Source organism: Bos taurus, chromosome 5 (assembly GCF_002263795.3).
Source record: "Bos taurus isolate L1 Dominette 01449 registration number 42190680 breed Hereford chromosome 5, ARS-UCD2.0, whole genome shotgun sequence".
Classification (NCBI taxonomy): domain Eukaryota; kingdom Metazoa; phylum Chordata; class Mammalia; order Artiodactyla; family Bovidae; genus Bos; species Bos taurus.
Window position 1 is genome coordinate 111,645,139 of NC_037332.1, and position 17,827 is coordinate 111,662,965.

The 17,827-nt window shown below is 43.1% G+C and overlaps 1 protein-coding gene across 11 annotated transcripts in view; it reads left to right on the top strand.

The window, feature by feature from the left end:
- TNRC6B (trinucleotide repeat containing adaptor 6B) overlaps window positions 1-13,771 on the top strand; it is a 252,531-nt gene extending 238,760 nt beyond the window's left edge. For 10 of the 11 annotated variants that reach the window (XM_010805751.3, XM_059886487.1, XM_005207402.5 and 7 more), the window contains 7 exons: window positions 1,872-2,048; window positions 3,408-3,554; window positions 3,810-3,905; window positions 6,915-7,139; window positions 7,815-7,885; window positions 10,684-10,823; window positions 11,717-13,771. In XM_010805751.3, coding sequence (XP_010804053.2) covers window positions 1,872-2,048; window positions 3,408-3,554; window positions 3,810-3,905; window positions 6,915-7,139; window positions 7,815-7,885; window positions 10,684-10,823; window positions 11,717-12,104 — 1,244 coding nt within the window. In that variant the 3' untranslated portion in view covers window positions 12,105-13,771. The remainder of the gene's footprint in view (window positions 1-1,871; window positions 2,049-3,407; window positions 3,555-3,809; window positions 3,906-6,914; window positions 7,140-7,814; window positions 7,886-10,683; window positions 10,824-11,716) is intronic. The other variant, NM_001192655.2, reaches the window with a different exon arrangement.
- The last annotated feature ends 4,056 nt before the right edge of the window (window positions 13,772-17,827 follow it).

Here is a 17,827-nt window from a genome sequence, read left to right on the forward strand (position 1 = left end):
AGCACATGAGGTCTGGACTTTGCACCAAGCTTTCTTGTTCTTTATGAATTACAGTGTCTGCAAGAAAGCAGTCGAAGGTCTTGCAGGCTTTGGTCATGAAAGTGGGTCAGCTCTTCATCTCTCTCAGTTCTCTGTAAGAGCATCTCCATTTCCCTGTGAAACAGATGAAAGGTCTTGGGACCTTCCTGCAGCCATTGCGTCAGTGTTTGTTTCACTTGTCAGTAATTTACTTGGACTCGCCTGTTTCCATGAGAACCAAGTGTAAATAGGTGTCGGAGTGGCTCCTGCAGCAGCTTCGTGGAGCCTTAGCCCCATTAGCCTGGAGCCTTTCAGGGTTCTTTCTAAACCTGCTCTTTCACGTGCACTTCTGGAGGCTGGTGAAGTGGCCCCGTGGAGCTGTCCGCCTGCTATCTCTAAGTATCGTCATTTGATTTCATATTACAGAACCAGGAATGGTTTATTGAAATGTCCAGTCTGTTTCTGAACTGAATAATCCAAGCTCTGCATCTCTAGCGTTGGGCCCTCTGGCTGCTTCCTTAGGCTTACGATTCATCAGGACCCTTGTCCCTGAAGACATGATAGGTGTGTGATTATAAATGCACGTGAGAAGTGGTCTTGAAGGTAAAATACTCGCTTGCCATTTGAGAACTTACAGGTCACGTTTTCCCTATTTCCTGAGCCAGTCCCCAAGGTAACTGAGTTTTTCATTTTCTGCTTCTTCACTGTAATGTGCCTTTGAGTCAGATTCCTACCAGTGGCTCCAGAAAAGCAGATGAGTTCTTAGTGGAGCATGGAGATGGTTTTGAGAATACTTGTGCTAGGCCAAACCAAGCAGATTACTTTAATCAATAGCAAACACAGAAAAAGACTTTTGTTTTTTGTTTTTGGCCATGCCATGTAGAGTTCAGGATCTCAGTTCCCCAACCAGGGATTGAACTCATGCCCCCTGCAGTGGAAGCATAGGGTCTTAACCACTGAACCTTTTAATACCTTACCCTGGAAGTAATTTTATCTGTTCATAAGCTGCATCCTTAGAGTACATCAGGCAACACAATATGGCATGTAAAATTCATTCGAGAAATAAGTAGAATATTAGAGGCTACAATTTTCATTTAAAGCTCATTTATTATTAGTTTAAGGGAATTGCTAAGCTTTTAATTATTTTTTCTTGCCTCCCAGCACATAAGATGCATAGAGGGGACACCAACAAAACCCCTGAAACGCTCTGAGGAGAGCAGTTTTACAAAGGATTTGCTGTTCTTCATGTGTGGAGCCCAGGAGCTCAGCGCTGCAGAGTTCACGGCTGGTCTTGTGCTGGCAGAGACCGTCGGCAGGAACGCCGGCTCACTGCTCTGGAATTTAAAGCAATTGCAGATGCTTTTCTCTCCAGCAATCTCCCTCTGTTTACTCTGCTTCTCCCACTAAGCTAGGCCTCGTCGTCACTTAAGGACTTGAGTGGGTTGGTGTCAGTAGAAATGTAGTTAAAAACCCTTTCATGTGCCGCAGATTGTTTAGTGTTTTTCCCATTCCTCATTCTTGAGTCATTAGTGTAAAGATGGTGGGGATGATGGTATGATTCATAGTTTATGGAAGTTTCTCAAGTTAATTTCATAAGACCATGAAGTTTTAAACTGAAAGGGGCATTCAGAAATGAGAACAGTGCTGTGTGCAGAAGTGCAGACTGAGAAGCTCGAAAGGTGAGATGAATTGTCATGGTCATCCTACTTCCTAATTATGCACTGCCTCTCAAGTGTGAACACCTCATTCCAGAACCAGATCCTGGAGACTGAGTTCCTCTGAATGAAAGCTCAGCAAGTTCTGTTCATAGGAGTCCTTTCTGCTGTGAGCTCATCACCTCTCTTTTTTCTCAGGCGCTATTGTGGCCCCTGGTAAGACCCGAGGAGGGTCACCATACAACCAGTTTGACATCATCCCAGGTGACACACTGGGTGGCCATACGGGTCCTGCTGGTGATAGCTGGTTACCTGCCAAATCTCCACCAACAAATAAAATCGGAAGTAAATCTAGCAATGCCAGTTGGCCTCCAGGTATTACCGTCCAGAAGATGGTGGTTTTGTTTCTGGGGTATCATTTTGTTTTGTAATCGTTAATTTCAGGTTCTGAACAGATTGCCTTTTGCCACCCACTTTGGTTTTTTTCATCTAGTTAATTTTTTCTGCTTTTCTTTGGAAAAATAGCAGATTTTCATGCGGTTGTGGGAGGTGGTCTTCGCTCTGTAGGGTTCAGTCAGGAAGACAAGGTGGATGCTGATCACCTGCAAAACAAGTTACTGAGTGGTAAATACAGCATGGGCACAGATGGGTCAAAGAAGTTAGCGGAGTACAGTCTGAGGATGAAAGAAGGTGACTTTGGAGCCAGGACTTGGCATTCATCTGTGCAAAGGATGCCTTGTAACCTGGCTTCTTCTGAAATGTCCAGTGAATTGATTTGTTTTTCATTCACCAAGTATTTATTGCCAGGTTCTAGGGATGTGTAGTAGACTAGTAGAGCAGTGAGAGTATTTGCTGTTTTTCCTCTTATATTCTGATACATGTAATCTGTTTTCATTGTAGAAAAGTCTAAAATTTTTACTAAAGCAAAAATAAAAATGAGTTTTAGTCTGTGTCCTAAACCTTTTTCTATATAGTATATTTGTGCTACGAATACATATAGTCTCTATTAATGCATATTATCCATATATACTACCATTGTATATATGTATGTAGTATATATATATACCATTCATATATATACACCATTCTTCCTCCTCATGATTTGGAACATAAAAGTTTATTAATTCTGTCATATGATTTAAATATGATATAAAGGTATATATGATATATAAAATATCATATAAAGCTTTAAATATGATATAAAGAAATTGTGAACACATATATTCTAGGCCTTCTGATGATAAGCCAAACGATTCCTGTCGGTTTTCCCTGGTCCTTCCAGGAGCAGTGATCATCTGTGTCTTCTTTTGTGCATCTGAGCCAATTTCCCAGTGAGATAAAGCAGAAGTATCTCCTCTCCAGCTCAGATGTTCTCCCAGTTTTCACCTTGATGTCCCCCCAGTTGTCCTGAGCACCACACTACTCAGTCCTGCCTCCCTGCCCTCGGGCCTGCGTTGGCCTGGGAGCCAGAAGGGCAGGAGCAGGGTCTGCCACTGTCTCTGGCATCAAGTTCACAGGCACAGAGAGGAAGTGGGTGAACATGTGGTGACAGCACAGGAGAGCTGCTGGCAAAGCATGTGTTCAGGCTGACTTTTTTTTTTATGATGAAAATCTGAGCTAAAATACCTTCAGAATTTAGACTTTTCATAGACTGATTTCTTGTATCAAAAAATTACTTGACCATATTTTGAACAATTTCCTACCTCAATCTAATATTTGTTCTCCTTGTCTCAGAATTCCAACCAGGAGTGCCATGGAAAGGTATCCAAAACATTGACCCTGAATCTGACCCCTATGTCACCCCAGGAAGTGTGCTGGGGGGTACAGCCACATCTCCCATTGTAGATACTGACCACCAACTTCTGCGGGATAACACCACAGGTAAATAAGTGAAACCCCTCATGTTTATCCAGCACCCAATATTTTCCTGTTTGGCAGTCTCTGGCTTCATTTGCATTCTCTGGTGTCTAGTAATTACACCAGGAAATGCAGGACTAGGTAGCTTTGTTTTTCACGCTTATTTTTTAGATTGTCCTTCCTTTTATCAAAGGTCAAATAAAATACTTCAAGATTTGACTAGTTTCACTGATACTTACCTGCAGTTTTTTCATCTCGTTCTTCATTTGTCATCCAAAGGGTCTAATTCTTCCCTCAACACCTCGCTGCCTTCACCTGGTGCCTGGCCCTACAGTGCCTCTGACAACTCCTTTACCAACGTTCATAGCACTTCAGGTAGGTGTGTGACCCATTTCTTCCCCTCTGGCTAGCACTTTCCTATCAGGTTGCATTGTACAAAGGAAATTGGCATTTATTTCTTAAGGAATAAATTATAGCAGCTGAACAACACAGGTCAGCATGGATGGAGAGACACCTCTCATATAGGCCGCGTCCCTGGGGAACTTGCAGGCTCACAGAGGCAGGATGAGACAAATACCATTTAGGACCGAGGCAGATGGTGACATCATTGCAAGGAGCTGTGGGTGTTGTGAGGACAGAGGTTATATCCTGATGACACAAGTGCTTTTCTTTTAACCGGTCTGCCAAGAAAATCAGGGGCCATGGGAAGAACCAGTTAAGTTTAGCTTGTTATTTCTAAGGCAGCCAATTAGAGCTTGCTTTTCTCTAAAAATTCTTCCACTTACAGACAAAGGCTAAGGGCAGATGGCCAAGGGGGAAAAAAGAGGACCTTGGTTAATTCTACAACATTTGCTGAGTTCCTTGTGTGTGTGTTTGTGTGTGTGTTTTGTTTTGTTTTTAAAGACAGTTGGGAATGGAAAACTTAATGGATATAAAAAAGCCTTTGAAGTCACTTACTTAGCACAACACCTTACAGGTTCGTAAACCAGTCATTAGTAATTGGCGCGTTGGTCTTGCAAAAGTTGGACCTTAAGCCATTGAAGTCATTAAGGCTTCTGCTCTTTGTCCAAGTAAATGCAAGTAAAACAAATTCTTAGCTACCTACCAAGACACTGCAGGTTAATGACCTTACAGATCACCTTCTTTTTGTTTCCACTTCTGCGTCGTGCCGACAGTACAGTAGCCTCATTTATCGAATGCTCCTGCAGACCATGCAGCATGCTAAGCCTTGAGCATAAATTCTTATCTTACCTTCACCAAAATCTGTGGGGAAGTTCCTGCTATTATCCCATTTTGTAGATGAAGAAACTGAGACTCAAAGAGCTGATAGAGTTTGTTGCAGGTCTGAGTGAGTGTGTAAAGGAGCCAGCTCCATGTTCCATGTTTCTGCACACCACCCTCCATCATTCTTTCATAGGACTTCGACCAGAGTGGTACATTTGTCACAGTTGATGAACCTACAGTGACACCTCATTCACCCAGAGTTCATAGTTTTGTTTTTGCATTTTTCTTTTTGACTGTACCATGTGGCTTGAGGGATCTTAGTTCCCTCAAGTGAAAGCTCAGTGTCTTAACCACTGGACTGCCAGGGAAGCCCCCTGTGTCCGATTTTTAAGAGGTACCAATGTAGGACTGAAGGCCTAGGACTTCTGCCTTTACATGTAAAAATTCGTTTTCACCTCTTATTCCTGTAACTGCCCATACCCCTTTTTTACAAGCAGATGATCCCCTGAGAGGTAACCCCACGCATCACCTGGACTTGTTTAAAACTGAACATATACCTCCTCCCCACCCCCAAATTGTCTTTCTTTCATAACTAAACTCTAACTGCTTAGTGGTGCTGTCGTGCATCCCTTAGTTGCAGCATCTCTTCCCTTTAGCCTCCTCCTTACTCTTTCCCATCTCCCCTGCTCGCAGGATTCAGGCACTGATAACGCCTCCCAAGTGCTTTCTTCTCTCTCACATCCATTTCTGCTCTTCCATTCTTTGTGCTGTCACCCAGGTTCTGACCCTCGTTTGAATACTACCTACTAAATCTGCTGCAAAACAGATGGTATCTAAAACTTGGGTCAGCCCCCGGTTGTCCTGTATGGCCTCCTGTACCTCTCTGCCCCGGGAATTGTTCGGCCACAATTGCAGGGAAATGTATTTGGTCCAGAGAGAGTTCAAGTTGAACCTTGGTTTGTATTTTCCTGTTTTGCTGAGCCCATCCATTTATATCAATCCTTCAAGACTTATCTTGGCACAGTCTTTGCTGAGAGCCCAGCATTGTTTTTCTCCTCCACGTATTGAGCAGATATGTTCCCTGGGGTTACAACTCTGTGTTCATCTGTTCCATCTTCCCATCTGAACTTGAAGTTCTTGAGAATAACTGTTTATATTACCCATAGCACTGATTTAGGGCCTTAAAGTAAACTAAGCGCTTAGTGAATATTTGTTGATTGTAATTTTAAAATCCATTTGAATGTTGCTGTCTACTATTCTGGATCAAGAAAAGTATAATTTTTAGTGTAGTTTCCAATCAATAAGTATTTATAGGATAAATACTTTAGTTCTTCCAGGGTTCACATTCTTTGATATCTGTAAGACTAATGGCTTTAAGGGTGATATCCTTGAATTTATCTTCCTTTTCAGATTGTATTTAGTTAAGAAGCGGTAGAGAGTTCGGAGAAGGCAATGGCAACCCACTCCAGTACTCTTGCCTGGAAAATCCCGTGGGCGGAGGAGCCTGGTAGGCTGCAGTCCATGGAGTCGTGAAGAGTCAGACACGACTGAGCGACTTCACTTTCACTTTGCACTTTCACGCATTGGAGAAGGAAATGGCAACCCACTCCAGTGTTCTTGCCTGGAGAATCCCAGGGACAGGGGAGCCTGGTGGGCTGCTGTCTGTGGGGTCGAAGAGTCGGACATGACTGAAGCGGCTTAGCAGCAGTAGCAGTTAGTTATCTTATTAACTCTTTGGGCTTCCCTGGTGGCTCAGACAGTAAGGAGTCTGCCTGCAATGCAGGAGACCCAGGTTCGATCCCTGGGTTGGGAAGATGCCCCTGGAGGAGGAAGGAAATGGCAACCCACTCCAGTATATTTGCCAGGAAAATCCCATGGACAGAGGAGCCTAGCAATCCATGGGGTCGCAAAGAGTCGGACAAGACTAAGTGTCTGAGAGTTAATTCTTTAGTTCATGTGTTAATATGTCAATTCAGAGTAATAGTCACTGAGAATTTATGTTAGATAAACTCAGAGAACAATGTTATTTTGTTATTCTTCAAACATCTACTTAGACTGTAAAACTGTATTTATCTGTGTGTATATGTAAAATATACACGTGTTTGTTGGCAAAACGGATGTATCTAACCTTATTTCCTCCTTCTTTTTCTCTTCTTTCAGCAAAGTTTCCTGATTACAAATCAACATGGTCCCCAGATCCCATAGGACACAACCCCACTCATCTCTCCAACAAGATGTGGAAAAACCATATTTCCTCAAGGAACACTACAGCGCTGCCCCGCCCGCCTCCCGGTCTGACCAACCCCAAACCATCATCTCCCTGGAGCAGCACAGCACCCCGCTCAGTCAGGGGGTGGGGGACACAGGACTCACGGCTCGCCTCCGGTGAGGAGCTGCCCGAGGGAGCATCATTGTTCCAACACAAGAGACTTATGCTCACACACAGTTGAAGACGTGACGTCTTCACAGGAGAGGAAATCATGGTTGTTGGGTAGAGGAAAAAGTACCTCTTGAGTAGAAAATTGAAGTCAGCCTATAAAGGCACAGGGACCTGAGAACTCCCAAGGTCTTGATGGAGTAAAGATGAGAACCTTGGGAGCCAAATGTTGTCTTGCAAATAAGGCATAAGAGTGTGTAGGATCACAGTCTAGGAGAAGAGAACTGGCTGTTGAGTGACAGGATAAAGAAGGTCAGAGTGAAGCAGAAAGGAGAAGATTTTTAAAAAATATATATTTACTTTTTTGGCTGCATCAGGTCTTAGTTGCGTCATTCGGGGTCTTTCCTTGCGGTGTATGGGCTCATGTAGTAGTTGGACATGCGGGCTTTTTCTAGTTGTAGCACAAGGGCGTAGTTGCCCCAGGACATGTGGTGTCTTAGTTCCCATACCGGGGATCAAACCCTGCGTGGATTCTTAACCACTGAACCGCCAGGGAAGTTCCAGAAGATGATTTATAAAAGGAGGGAAGAAACGTGTGTGGGCTCTGTGAAAATGTTTCTCACATGTGGCCGCCTTAATTTTTTTGTTCGTTCTTCCTGATCCTTCTTTCTGGTTGCTTCCAGCCTCTACCTGGAGTGATGGTGGTTCAGTTCGTCCTAGTTACTGGCTGGTTCTTCACAATCTCACTCCACAGGTAATCATGCTTTCTTGGGATTTTCTGGCTGGGACTTGATTGTATTAAGAGAGAGACACTCAGAGATGTGGGGGTTTAGCAGATGGGAGAGTTCATTTACTTCCTGGTGAGTCTCCCCAACCAATGCCCAAAGCCTACTTCTGAGCCGGGGTGGGGAAGAGACGGTGTTGGCCACTCGGCTTCACGCCTGCCTCCATGGGATGTTAACACATCTAATTTATAAATAGTGAGTGTAGGGTGGTATTATCTGATGAGTTCTGTTTAGCAGAGATAACTTGCTTTGTGGATCTGCCTTGTCAGAATCTGGAACCAAGCAAAAAAAGTTAGCTGTTTCTGTGTTGCTCATTCAACAGGACTTCAGGCTCCCTGTCAACCATTTCTGTGCTTCATTCATACACGACTCACCATAAAGCTCTGCATAGAAGGAGTGTGTGGATTTCGTGACTGAAATGCCACACATGTGCTCTTGTTCTTCCATCCATTGTCCTCTTCTGTGTAGATGGCATTACTGATTCTCTCTCAGCAGGATATGCTCTCTGGGTTGTTGTCACAGTGGTGGGGTTTCATTTGCACCAGATCACCCTCTCTTTCACTTGAGTTGCCTGATAACTGACACGTTTGTAGCAACAGATGTTGAGTACTCAGTGAAGTGAAGTGAACCCATGGAAACTGAGCCCGTGGTCTTCATTTGGACTTGACAGCACAACCTTTTAACAGCACCTTGTTAAAAAGAAGTCAATTAGACCTCCCTCCCCTTGACACATTGAGTGAATTGTCTGACATTTAATTCATAAATGGATTCATTCACACCTTACTAAGCCAGCATTTTCCAGACTGTTCCCATAGGATAATAATAGGTCTCTGGCCTAATATGTTTGAAATATATACTTGATTAGACAAAATGAAGCAGATACCTTCACTGTAAGACTTCTTAGACCCTTTAATATGCTAACATGCATTATGACCCTCTGTGGGGAAATGCAGATTCTCCTCTGTGTTTGCCCAGTGCACCTATTTGTGGGGAGTAAGTCCAGGGCTCGTATTTTAAGATTCACATTGAGATAGACAGTTTTCTAAATACAGTTAACATGAGAAACTGTCTGGATTAATTTCCATATCTAATCAGCTCAGCTGAAGTTCCTGGGTTATTTATTTAGCTAAGAGTTGACTGAAGTATGAACATTTTATATAACCATCCTCAGAGCTATATATGCCTCATTATTTCTAAGTCGTCACAGTGTGGTGGGTGTGATATGGTTAGGATGATAGAAGCAGTGTTGAAAGGAGCCTGTATTATGAAAAATAGTAAGTACAGACTACTATGTATAAAAGAAATAAGCTGCAGGGATATATTGTACAACACAGGGAATATAGCCAATATTTTATAAGTGGAGGGTGATCTATAAAAATTGTGAATCACTATTATACACTTAAAACTAATATAATACTGTAAATCAACTAGACCAATTGATTAAAATAATTAAAATTAAATTTTAATTTAAAAATAAAATTTGAAAAGAAGAATGGTACTTAATATTTGTATATAAATGAATATAGGGTTTGACTGAGTTTGTATTAGAATTGAGTCATTTTAAAAATCAGAAAGACCTAATAGCACATTAATCTCAACCATAGCTTAAAAGAAAGTTACAGGGTCACATCTTTGGGGACCAGGATAAATTTACTTGTCATCACCTACAGTTTATTGAGAGGACATCTATCCTGAGAAATCACTTGTGACACATACTGACATGCTGATATAGTCAATTGTCATTTTTAAATGCTGAGAGCTTTTCTTAATTATTTTCTATTAAGAATTATGGTGAGACTGGCAGTTTTCATCCTGCAGGATTTCCATGGTAAAACCACAGAATGTTTCCACTACTGCTGCCAGGAACACAACTTTTTAAGGCTGTTTTGGTAGTAATTTGTTTCCCTTCCCCCAAAATGAACCAAAAGGTTGGACTGAGCATCTCAAGTAAACCTAGTGAAGATCTGAATACAAATGCATCGACCAGAGTGAATCAACAATTTTGTTCTCTTAAGTCATAGATGAGGAAGGGCAGTTGTCCCAAATCGATGAACATCCTCATGCTGAGTCTGATAGGGTGAGTGCCTGTAACCTTTGGTCACCTTGGCCATGGGCAGCAGAGAGCACAGAGAAGTAGGCAGAAGTGGAGTCTGTCCTTGGGATGGCCAGAGTAGGAAGAAGGAAGGCATCAGAGTTGTCTGAGTGAGGGCATCCATCAGCATTCTACGTTGTCAGATGGTTAGCAGTGCCTTCCTTGTTTGTGTCTTTCTCTTCAGCTTTTTGTGAGATTGGAGGAAGAATACTACATTAATAATGTTGCTCAGAACCTTGCATGTTTTCTTAAATTCTTATTTGGTTAACCATTTTATTTCTGTGTTTTAAGGCTCTACCAAACAACACAGGTTCACTCATTTACCTCTTAAGGAAAATAGACTACAGGTTGAATGAATCGTATGCTTTTTGTTTTGAGCTGTATTTATACAGACATTTTTTATCTGCAAAATGGGCACAGGAGATCTGAACCCAGTGCTTTGACTGTCTTGAGATTTGCTTTGAAGACCCTGTATTCAGCGCACTGTATTCAGGGGAGTCCAGTGCAACTCCCCTGTCTCCAGTTCTTCAGTCATCTCTCCAAAACTGATTTAGTACTGAGGCTGTTAGTTACGAACCGGAACCCCTCCTCACTCACAAAAATACAAGAAAGGTCCCCTGACTTCCTTTCCCACCCCACTCCAGTTTTTATCTCATGACTGTCATTACTCTTTAGATTGATGGGTCAACCTTGAGAACCATCTGCATGCAGCATGGCCCACTGCTGACATTCCATCTGAACCTAACCCAGGGCACTGCCCTGATCCGATACAGCACCAAACAGGAGGCGGCCAAGGCCCAAACTGCACTGCACATGTGAGTACCCATCCTGCCTTCCCTGAGACAGACACGCATGAGGAGGCTCACGTGAGTACCCAGGCATGTGCTTGATGAAACAGGGATGCACAGGACGTGCACACAGGCAGCGTCATCACGTGACCAGCTGCCTGCATACTGAGGTGGCTGATCTCATCTGCCTACGTAAGCGTGGGTGTCATATGTACCCGAGAATCAGAATTCCAAAAGTAACGGATTTGTACATTTTAATACCGTAAAACTAAGCCACTATTTAGAAATGAGACACTGTAAGTGCTGTCCCTTTTCATAATAGAATCTCGCTGCTTGCTTTGGCCTCTTCGTGAGTGGTGATGAAATATTGTGGTCTTAGTTCTGCCTACAGTAGGTGGGGCTGGATCAGACTCTGACCATCCTCCTTCCCGCCGCCGTCAAGGTGGTAAACAGGGAGGAGCTGACTCCCCGTGGCTGCAAGTGCCACGATAGAAAGGTCACACAGAACAAGCGAGCGATGGCAGGCTTAGACAGTGAGCCCACCCTGCGGTGAAGCAGCGCCTCCGATTTCTGGAGCTGGGTCACCTTGATGCTTTGGGCTGTGATCTTTTACCTCCAAGGGAAAAAAGAGGCCCAATATTCACTTGACAAGCAGATTCTGTATCCCGAGGGATATTGCTACATCGTGTCATCCAGTAGTCTTTGGGTATCTTGAGATCGAGTGATACTTCATTGCTCTAAATCAGTACTTCTCAGTCACCTGGTGGTCTGGTTAAAAGACACGCTCCAATGCTGGGGATGTGGAAGCTGCCGGTGACAGACGTGTTTCTTTGAGTAGCGAGGACTCGGGATACTCCGTCTCCGTGCCTGCTTCAAGACCTTCCTCAGATGCATAGCTTTCTCCCTCCCCTTTCTTCCAGGTGTGTGTTGGGAAACACTACCATCCTGGCTGAGTTTGCCACTGATGACGAAGTCAGCCGCTTTCTGGCACAAGCTCAGCCCCCTACACCTGCGGCAACCCCGAGCGCGCCCGCCGCGGGCTGGCAGTCCCTGGAGACCGGCCAGACCCAGTCAGAGCCCGTCGGACCTGCTCTGAATCTTTTCGGTGGGTCCACGGGGCTCGGGCAGTGGAGCAGCAGTGCTGGTGGCAGCAGCGGGGCCGATCTTGCCGGCGCTTCATTGTGGGGCCCCCCCAACTACTCTTCTAGCTTGTGGGGAGTCCCGACCGTGGAAGACCCTCATAGGATGGGCAGCCCTGCTCCTTTACTACCTGGTGACCTTCTGGGAGGAGGGTCGGATTCAATCTGAACTTAGAACTTTCAACTCTGACCTCGTGACCTTTTTTGGAACAGCAGCAGCACTAACTTGACCTTTTCGTTTTTTTTTTCAACTTGCAATAAATACATTTTTAAAAGGAAAAAAGAAAACGGAGAGAGAAAAAAAAAGGTGGGTCATCGACAGACTGTCTGAGCACATAGTTGCCTCCCTCTGACTTCAGTTTTTCGTTTGGAATATGAATCCAAAAAGAGAACATATCACTCTTGAAATACTTGAATCATGAACGCCAACCTAGAAAGACAATGTGAAGCGAGTACACATACCATTTAAATCTAAACACAAAAAATTAAAAAAATTAGTTTCTAGTTTTTCACTTTTTTCATGTTATATGGAAGTTGTTGCTAAGAAACATATATACTGAAAAAAAAATAGCTTTTTAACTTTGTTTGCACTGGGTGTGTTTCCGTCCTTAGGTCTACCATGTTTGGGAGGGAGGGGAATTCAAAAGCATTGTTGGGGTGGGGGAGGGAAGACTTGACGGAGCCTCACTTTAAAAACAAAAACATAAAAAACCTAAAAAAAAAAAAAAAGGAAAAAATTTGTGATTGGCTGGTTGATAAATACCAGTGTGTTCTGGCACATGTAACTGCCCAGGCATGCTCGTTCTGGTATGTGTGTGCACGTGTGTTCATGTGCATTCGCGTGCATCCTTCTTTCTGTCTCTGTGTGTGTGTTGTGTGCCTGTGTCCTCCTCTTCCTCCTCACCCCCGATTTCTCAGAAAGCTGCATTGCTGACAGTCCGCAGGCTGGCTGGCCGGCCATCTGCTTTTTATTTTTATTTTATTTTGTTTTTTAACTATGAGAACACAGGAGCACGAGCACCTCGGGGATCCGCTGCTGCTGAAGCCACCCCGTTGGGCTGTATTGAGATGAACAGAGTGCTTTTTTAATGAAGAAAGCAGGGAGTTCCTTTACATCTGCGAAGTAGCCCGAGTGAGTTTTCTGTAGCTTTTCTTTTGACCTAGCAGTAGAGTGGAGCACTGCCAAGTCCCCAAAGCCAGGAGAACAGGAGGTACCTCTTGGAGCAACTGTGTGTTTATTTCTGTTTTGGGAAGTAAGTGGCCATTGGGCACATCTGAATATCCATTCAATTTCATGCTGCCTTTTTGTTAGTCTGAATGGGAACAGAAGATAAGACAGTTTTTAGTGCTGTGATGTCTCAAATGCAAAAAAAAAAAAACTTAATTTCCCCTTTCTTGTGTAATCAGGAATGAGAAGTTGGTCGGAAAGTCAGGTAATGCTGAATTTAAAATTTCTCTTGGTTCTCTATTATTTTATGAAAACAAACAAACAAAAGGTTGTGAGCAGCCTCCTGCAAGCATCTGCAGCTCCTCCTCTCTGCTCCCTTCTTGCTGAGCGTTACCTGTGCCAGGCCGCGGCGTGTTACAGCACCGGGCCATCACTGACAGAAACGTTTACTTAACGAATGTTCTTAAACCAGTGTGTACTTCAAGCGTTTCCTTTTGTTTCTCTGTGTTGTGTATTTCCTGTGTATGTGGTTTTGCTTAGGCAGGTATAACTTAGCAAAGACTTTTTAAGTATTGCACCTTTTTTTGGTTTTGACCTCTTTTTTTTTTTTTTCCTTGTAATGTTGCTTTTTTTATTTCGGTATTTAAAGACTTTTTTTTTTTTTTTAAGCATCAATGTAGTAGTACTCTGGGCTGAATAGGGGGCAACTTTTAATCTACAGTTATCACCAACATGTATGTACTTATGTTGGAATCAAAGTGTATCAAACTGCTTTTTGTGAAGAGTTACAGCAGACCTGAAGGGGTACCCCTTTATACAAAGCAGATGGCTGGCGGGGCGGGGGGAGGGGGACGTGTGCCGGTGACGTGCTAGCACTTGTGTGGACACCCCAGTCTGCATTATACTGTTTAACATAAAGTGCCGACATTCTGTACCAGCAAATACCTGCCCATTCCAACCCTTGGTGGGAGCAGACCTCTACTGTCCTCCATAACTTGCTGCTAGTGAGGACAAGGGAGTTTTTCTTTCTTTAGCATCTTTAGTGAAGGATACAACAATGCCTAATAATGTATTTGACTTATAGCTTGGGTCTGTGGGTGGGTGGGTGGGTGGGTGTGTATAGGAAAAGGCAAAAGCTAATTATTTGCATTTAAGTGGTTTTGTGAGACAAAGAATGGGAATTCTGTAGTCCTCTCGGCTTACTCTGTTGATAAACCTAGCCTCGAAAGAGATTGACACACGTAACTCAAGTGAGCGTTGGCTCACTCAAGTCTTTCTGAGCCCTTCGTGGGTGGGTGGTCAGACTCGAGTTCCCAGTGTTGGTTTGGTCCCATTGGATGCCTTGTAGAAAACTAACTGTGCCCTCCGGTTCCATCGCCACCACGCCCCTTCCACTCTGCCCACGCACAAAACATCTCCTTCCAGCCCCCGCCAACCGCTCTCTTCGTGGGGGAGGGCAAAACCCTGCCATGCGTGGTGACCTCCAGCTGAAGAGCAGCTGTGTTCAGACATCCGCAGAAGGCTAGCTCTGAATGTCCCTGGCCGGCTGTGTGTCTTGGGCTCACACGAGCTTGTGGTGACTGTCCACTGCTGCTCGTGGCCCCTGCCGTGTCCTGCCCCACCCTCCTCTCTTCCTGCCTGTTGGTTCCTTGACCTGCACTATGGGTTAGTTGAGTTCCTTACGATACTACGGTGAAAGCCGGGTGCTAGAGCCCCTCTTGTTTACAAGACATAATGAGGGATTTGAAATATGTAAAAAAAAATAAAATAAACATGAGAAGCTAAAATGTTCTTCCATCATAAGCTTAAAGGGAAAAAAACTAAAAACTTAAAAAAAGACCAAAAAGTGCGTATATATATACATATAAATATATATTTTAGATGAAGACTAACTCTGGGAGCATTTAACAGTGTTTTTTGTTTTTGTTTTTAACATTTATTTTCCTGCTTTAAAATTTGCAAGCATTCTCAGGAATTCTAGGGTAGGAAGCCAGTTTTTGGAAGATGGTTTATTTAACCGTATCTTATCCTAGATAGACGGCCGTTTCTTTCCTGTTAGTAAACTTTTACAAGTTCCTGAAACTTCAGAAAGTTTAAACAATTTTTACTTAAAAAAATGTAAAAAGTAAAGATTCCAAAAGTTATTGTCATACTGGGTGATCATACATTTTAAAACACATAGAAAGAAATATTTTTTAAAAATTATCAATTTAGCAGCAACAAGTAAATTGACTATCTTAAAAAATATGGGAGAAGGATTAAACTTTATAAGAGCTCTATCATGGATTCATTTCAAATTATGTATAATTTAAGGGGAGAGTGTTTGGTGTATATAAATGGGACTGCCATCACTTTATTTCTTTCCATTTAAGACTGAGCTAAAATCTCCCCGAGGAATTTTTATTTTTATTCAAAGGAACCTTTCTCCCTGTCTCCCCAACCCCAGCAACAAAAGAAAGGAAGAAAGAAACAACAGCTTAAAAAAAAAATAGTAGCTCTAATCTGTAAAATATTACGGTTGGATTGCTGAGAATCTATGTAAAGAGTTAGGAAATATAGGTTAATAATTTTTGGAACAAATTTTAAATGTAGGCATTACTAGAAGAAAAATATCTATGGACTGTTCTATTAATGAAGAATGTGTGTCTTACCTCCGTTTGCTATGGGAGGAGGAGAAAATAGTAGAAGAATCTAATAAGGAACAAGTGATTTTACTTTTTTTAGCTCCCAGCTACTGTTATGCTCATTTTAATTGCTGTTTTGAAGATCTGCTGCTTAATTATCCCCATCCCTCAGCCGGAGATGTGGAGTATTTCCTGTCAGTTTTTGGTGATGTTGAATTCTCCTTTTGTATTCCCTCCTGGGGCCAGGGGTTAGAATTCCCAAGCATGACCACAGCTGCTTTTAAACATCTAAGCTTCCCGGTGGGGAAAGAAACTCCAGCTCAACAGGTAAAGGGAGTGGGTGGGGTTGCTGCCTGCAATTTCTCTAAAACCGCTTTAGTGCCTTCGTACATACACTCAGACATCCTGAGCAGGGGGAACACGTGTGTATGTGCATGTGGTCTCGTCCCTCCAGATGGTGAGATGCCCACCCGTTACAGAAATCGGAGTGGTTCTGGACAGGCCCCAGAGGCAGTGGGCTAAATGCAAAGTCATTAAACAGAAATCAAGGAAATGAAAAGTACGCTTTTATGTCTCGATTATGTGGGATGCCAAGGGCCTTCCTGGCTCTGTGCATCAGCTTCTCGAGTGACAGCTGCAGTGACTTGGAACGTCTCTTTGTGTCAGGCCAGTAGGAAGGGGTTCCTATTTTTCTGCTCTTGTCCTGTGTCTCTTCCCTTTCCCGTCAAGCCCCCTTTTCCTTATCGTGTTGCTGGAAGCTTTGTTTTACTGGTTGGCAGTGACCTAAGAACAGGATATTGTGAGGATACAATGGAAGAGAAAAACTTTTCTTTTCCACCATATTCCTTGGCAAGAGCCATCTCTGCTGGGAGGTCAGATGGCTTCAGGACACTTAGATATGCGATGGAAGCATCTTTTCTTCCACCACATTCTGGCATGGGTTCAGGGGCTTGCTGGTCACCTCACATTACACAGATTTACTTTATGAACATTTTGATCATGTACATTTGTGCTTTCCAGTTTTTACCAGGTTCCTGTCATTTTTTAAGACACTTGATTACTAGTGGCCAGAGGTGTCCAGCTCTCAAATATCATGAACTTGGTTTCTGTTGACCACATGAGTGGCCAAAAGGAAGGAAGCACTAGAAGGGGAAGGGAAGTCTTCCATCAGACTCGGGACCTCCCCAGGCAATTGAGATCCAGTGCCATGACCTAATTTTAGGTGTTTAAGAAAAAAAAAAGTACAGATCTCCGAGATACTGTGATGAAATGGATGGTCCATGTGGCATCTCAGATTCTCCAGTCCCCAGCCCTCGATCTCTCTCATTTACAGCATTCACAGATGTTAACTTAGCAGTGCTGCAAGTTAAAGTTCCAAAGCACAGTCTTCCATCAGTGTCCCCCAGTCAGTCAACATTACGCCTCAGTTGCCATTCAGTCTGTTTTAGCATCTTGATTTGTGATTGCTATGACTCCTTTTCTAAGAACTTACCCACCTCTTCTGACGTGAATGTAGCATAAGTTAGCAATGGGTTCTTCCAAGTTCCTATGGGTTGAATGTGGTGTGTAAGGATATGCAGAAAGAAAAAAAAGAGAAATCTCTTTAAGAATTTGGAAGAGAGCTGTTGTTAATATAGCTAGCAGAAGCTAAAATTCCACAGACTATTAACTAATGACAAGGATTCACTCACCACTTTTGTGGGGGGAGGGGGCAGTTTTTGTAAGGTTAACAGCCAGATTCCATATTGACCTCTGATGCTGTGTACTTTTTCATTCTGTTTTTTCCTCTCTTCTGCCATCTTGACTCTTAAACAGAATGAATATGTCGTGTGTGCTGAGCAGAACGTTTAGGCCTAGCCTTTTCTCTGCCATGTAAACAGGATGTTTTCAGCAGATTTGGCTATAATAGTCATCTCTCAGATTCGGGAACAATTGAGTCTTTATGCAGAAAAGGTCCCCTTCGCCCCCATCCTCAGAGTTCAAATGCAACATGCAACACTCTAGGTCATTGTTCTGAGTTTGGGTTTTTTTCTCTGCTTTTACTTATCTATTACATCTTTAGGAATAGAGATCCATTTTTAGCTGGTAAAAAAAAAAACC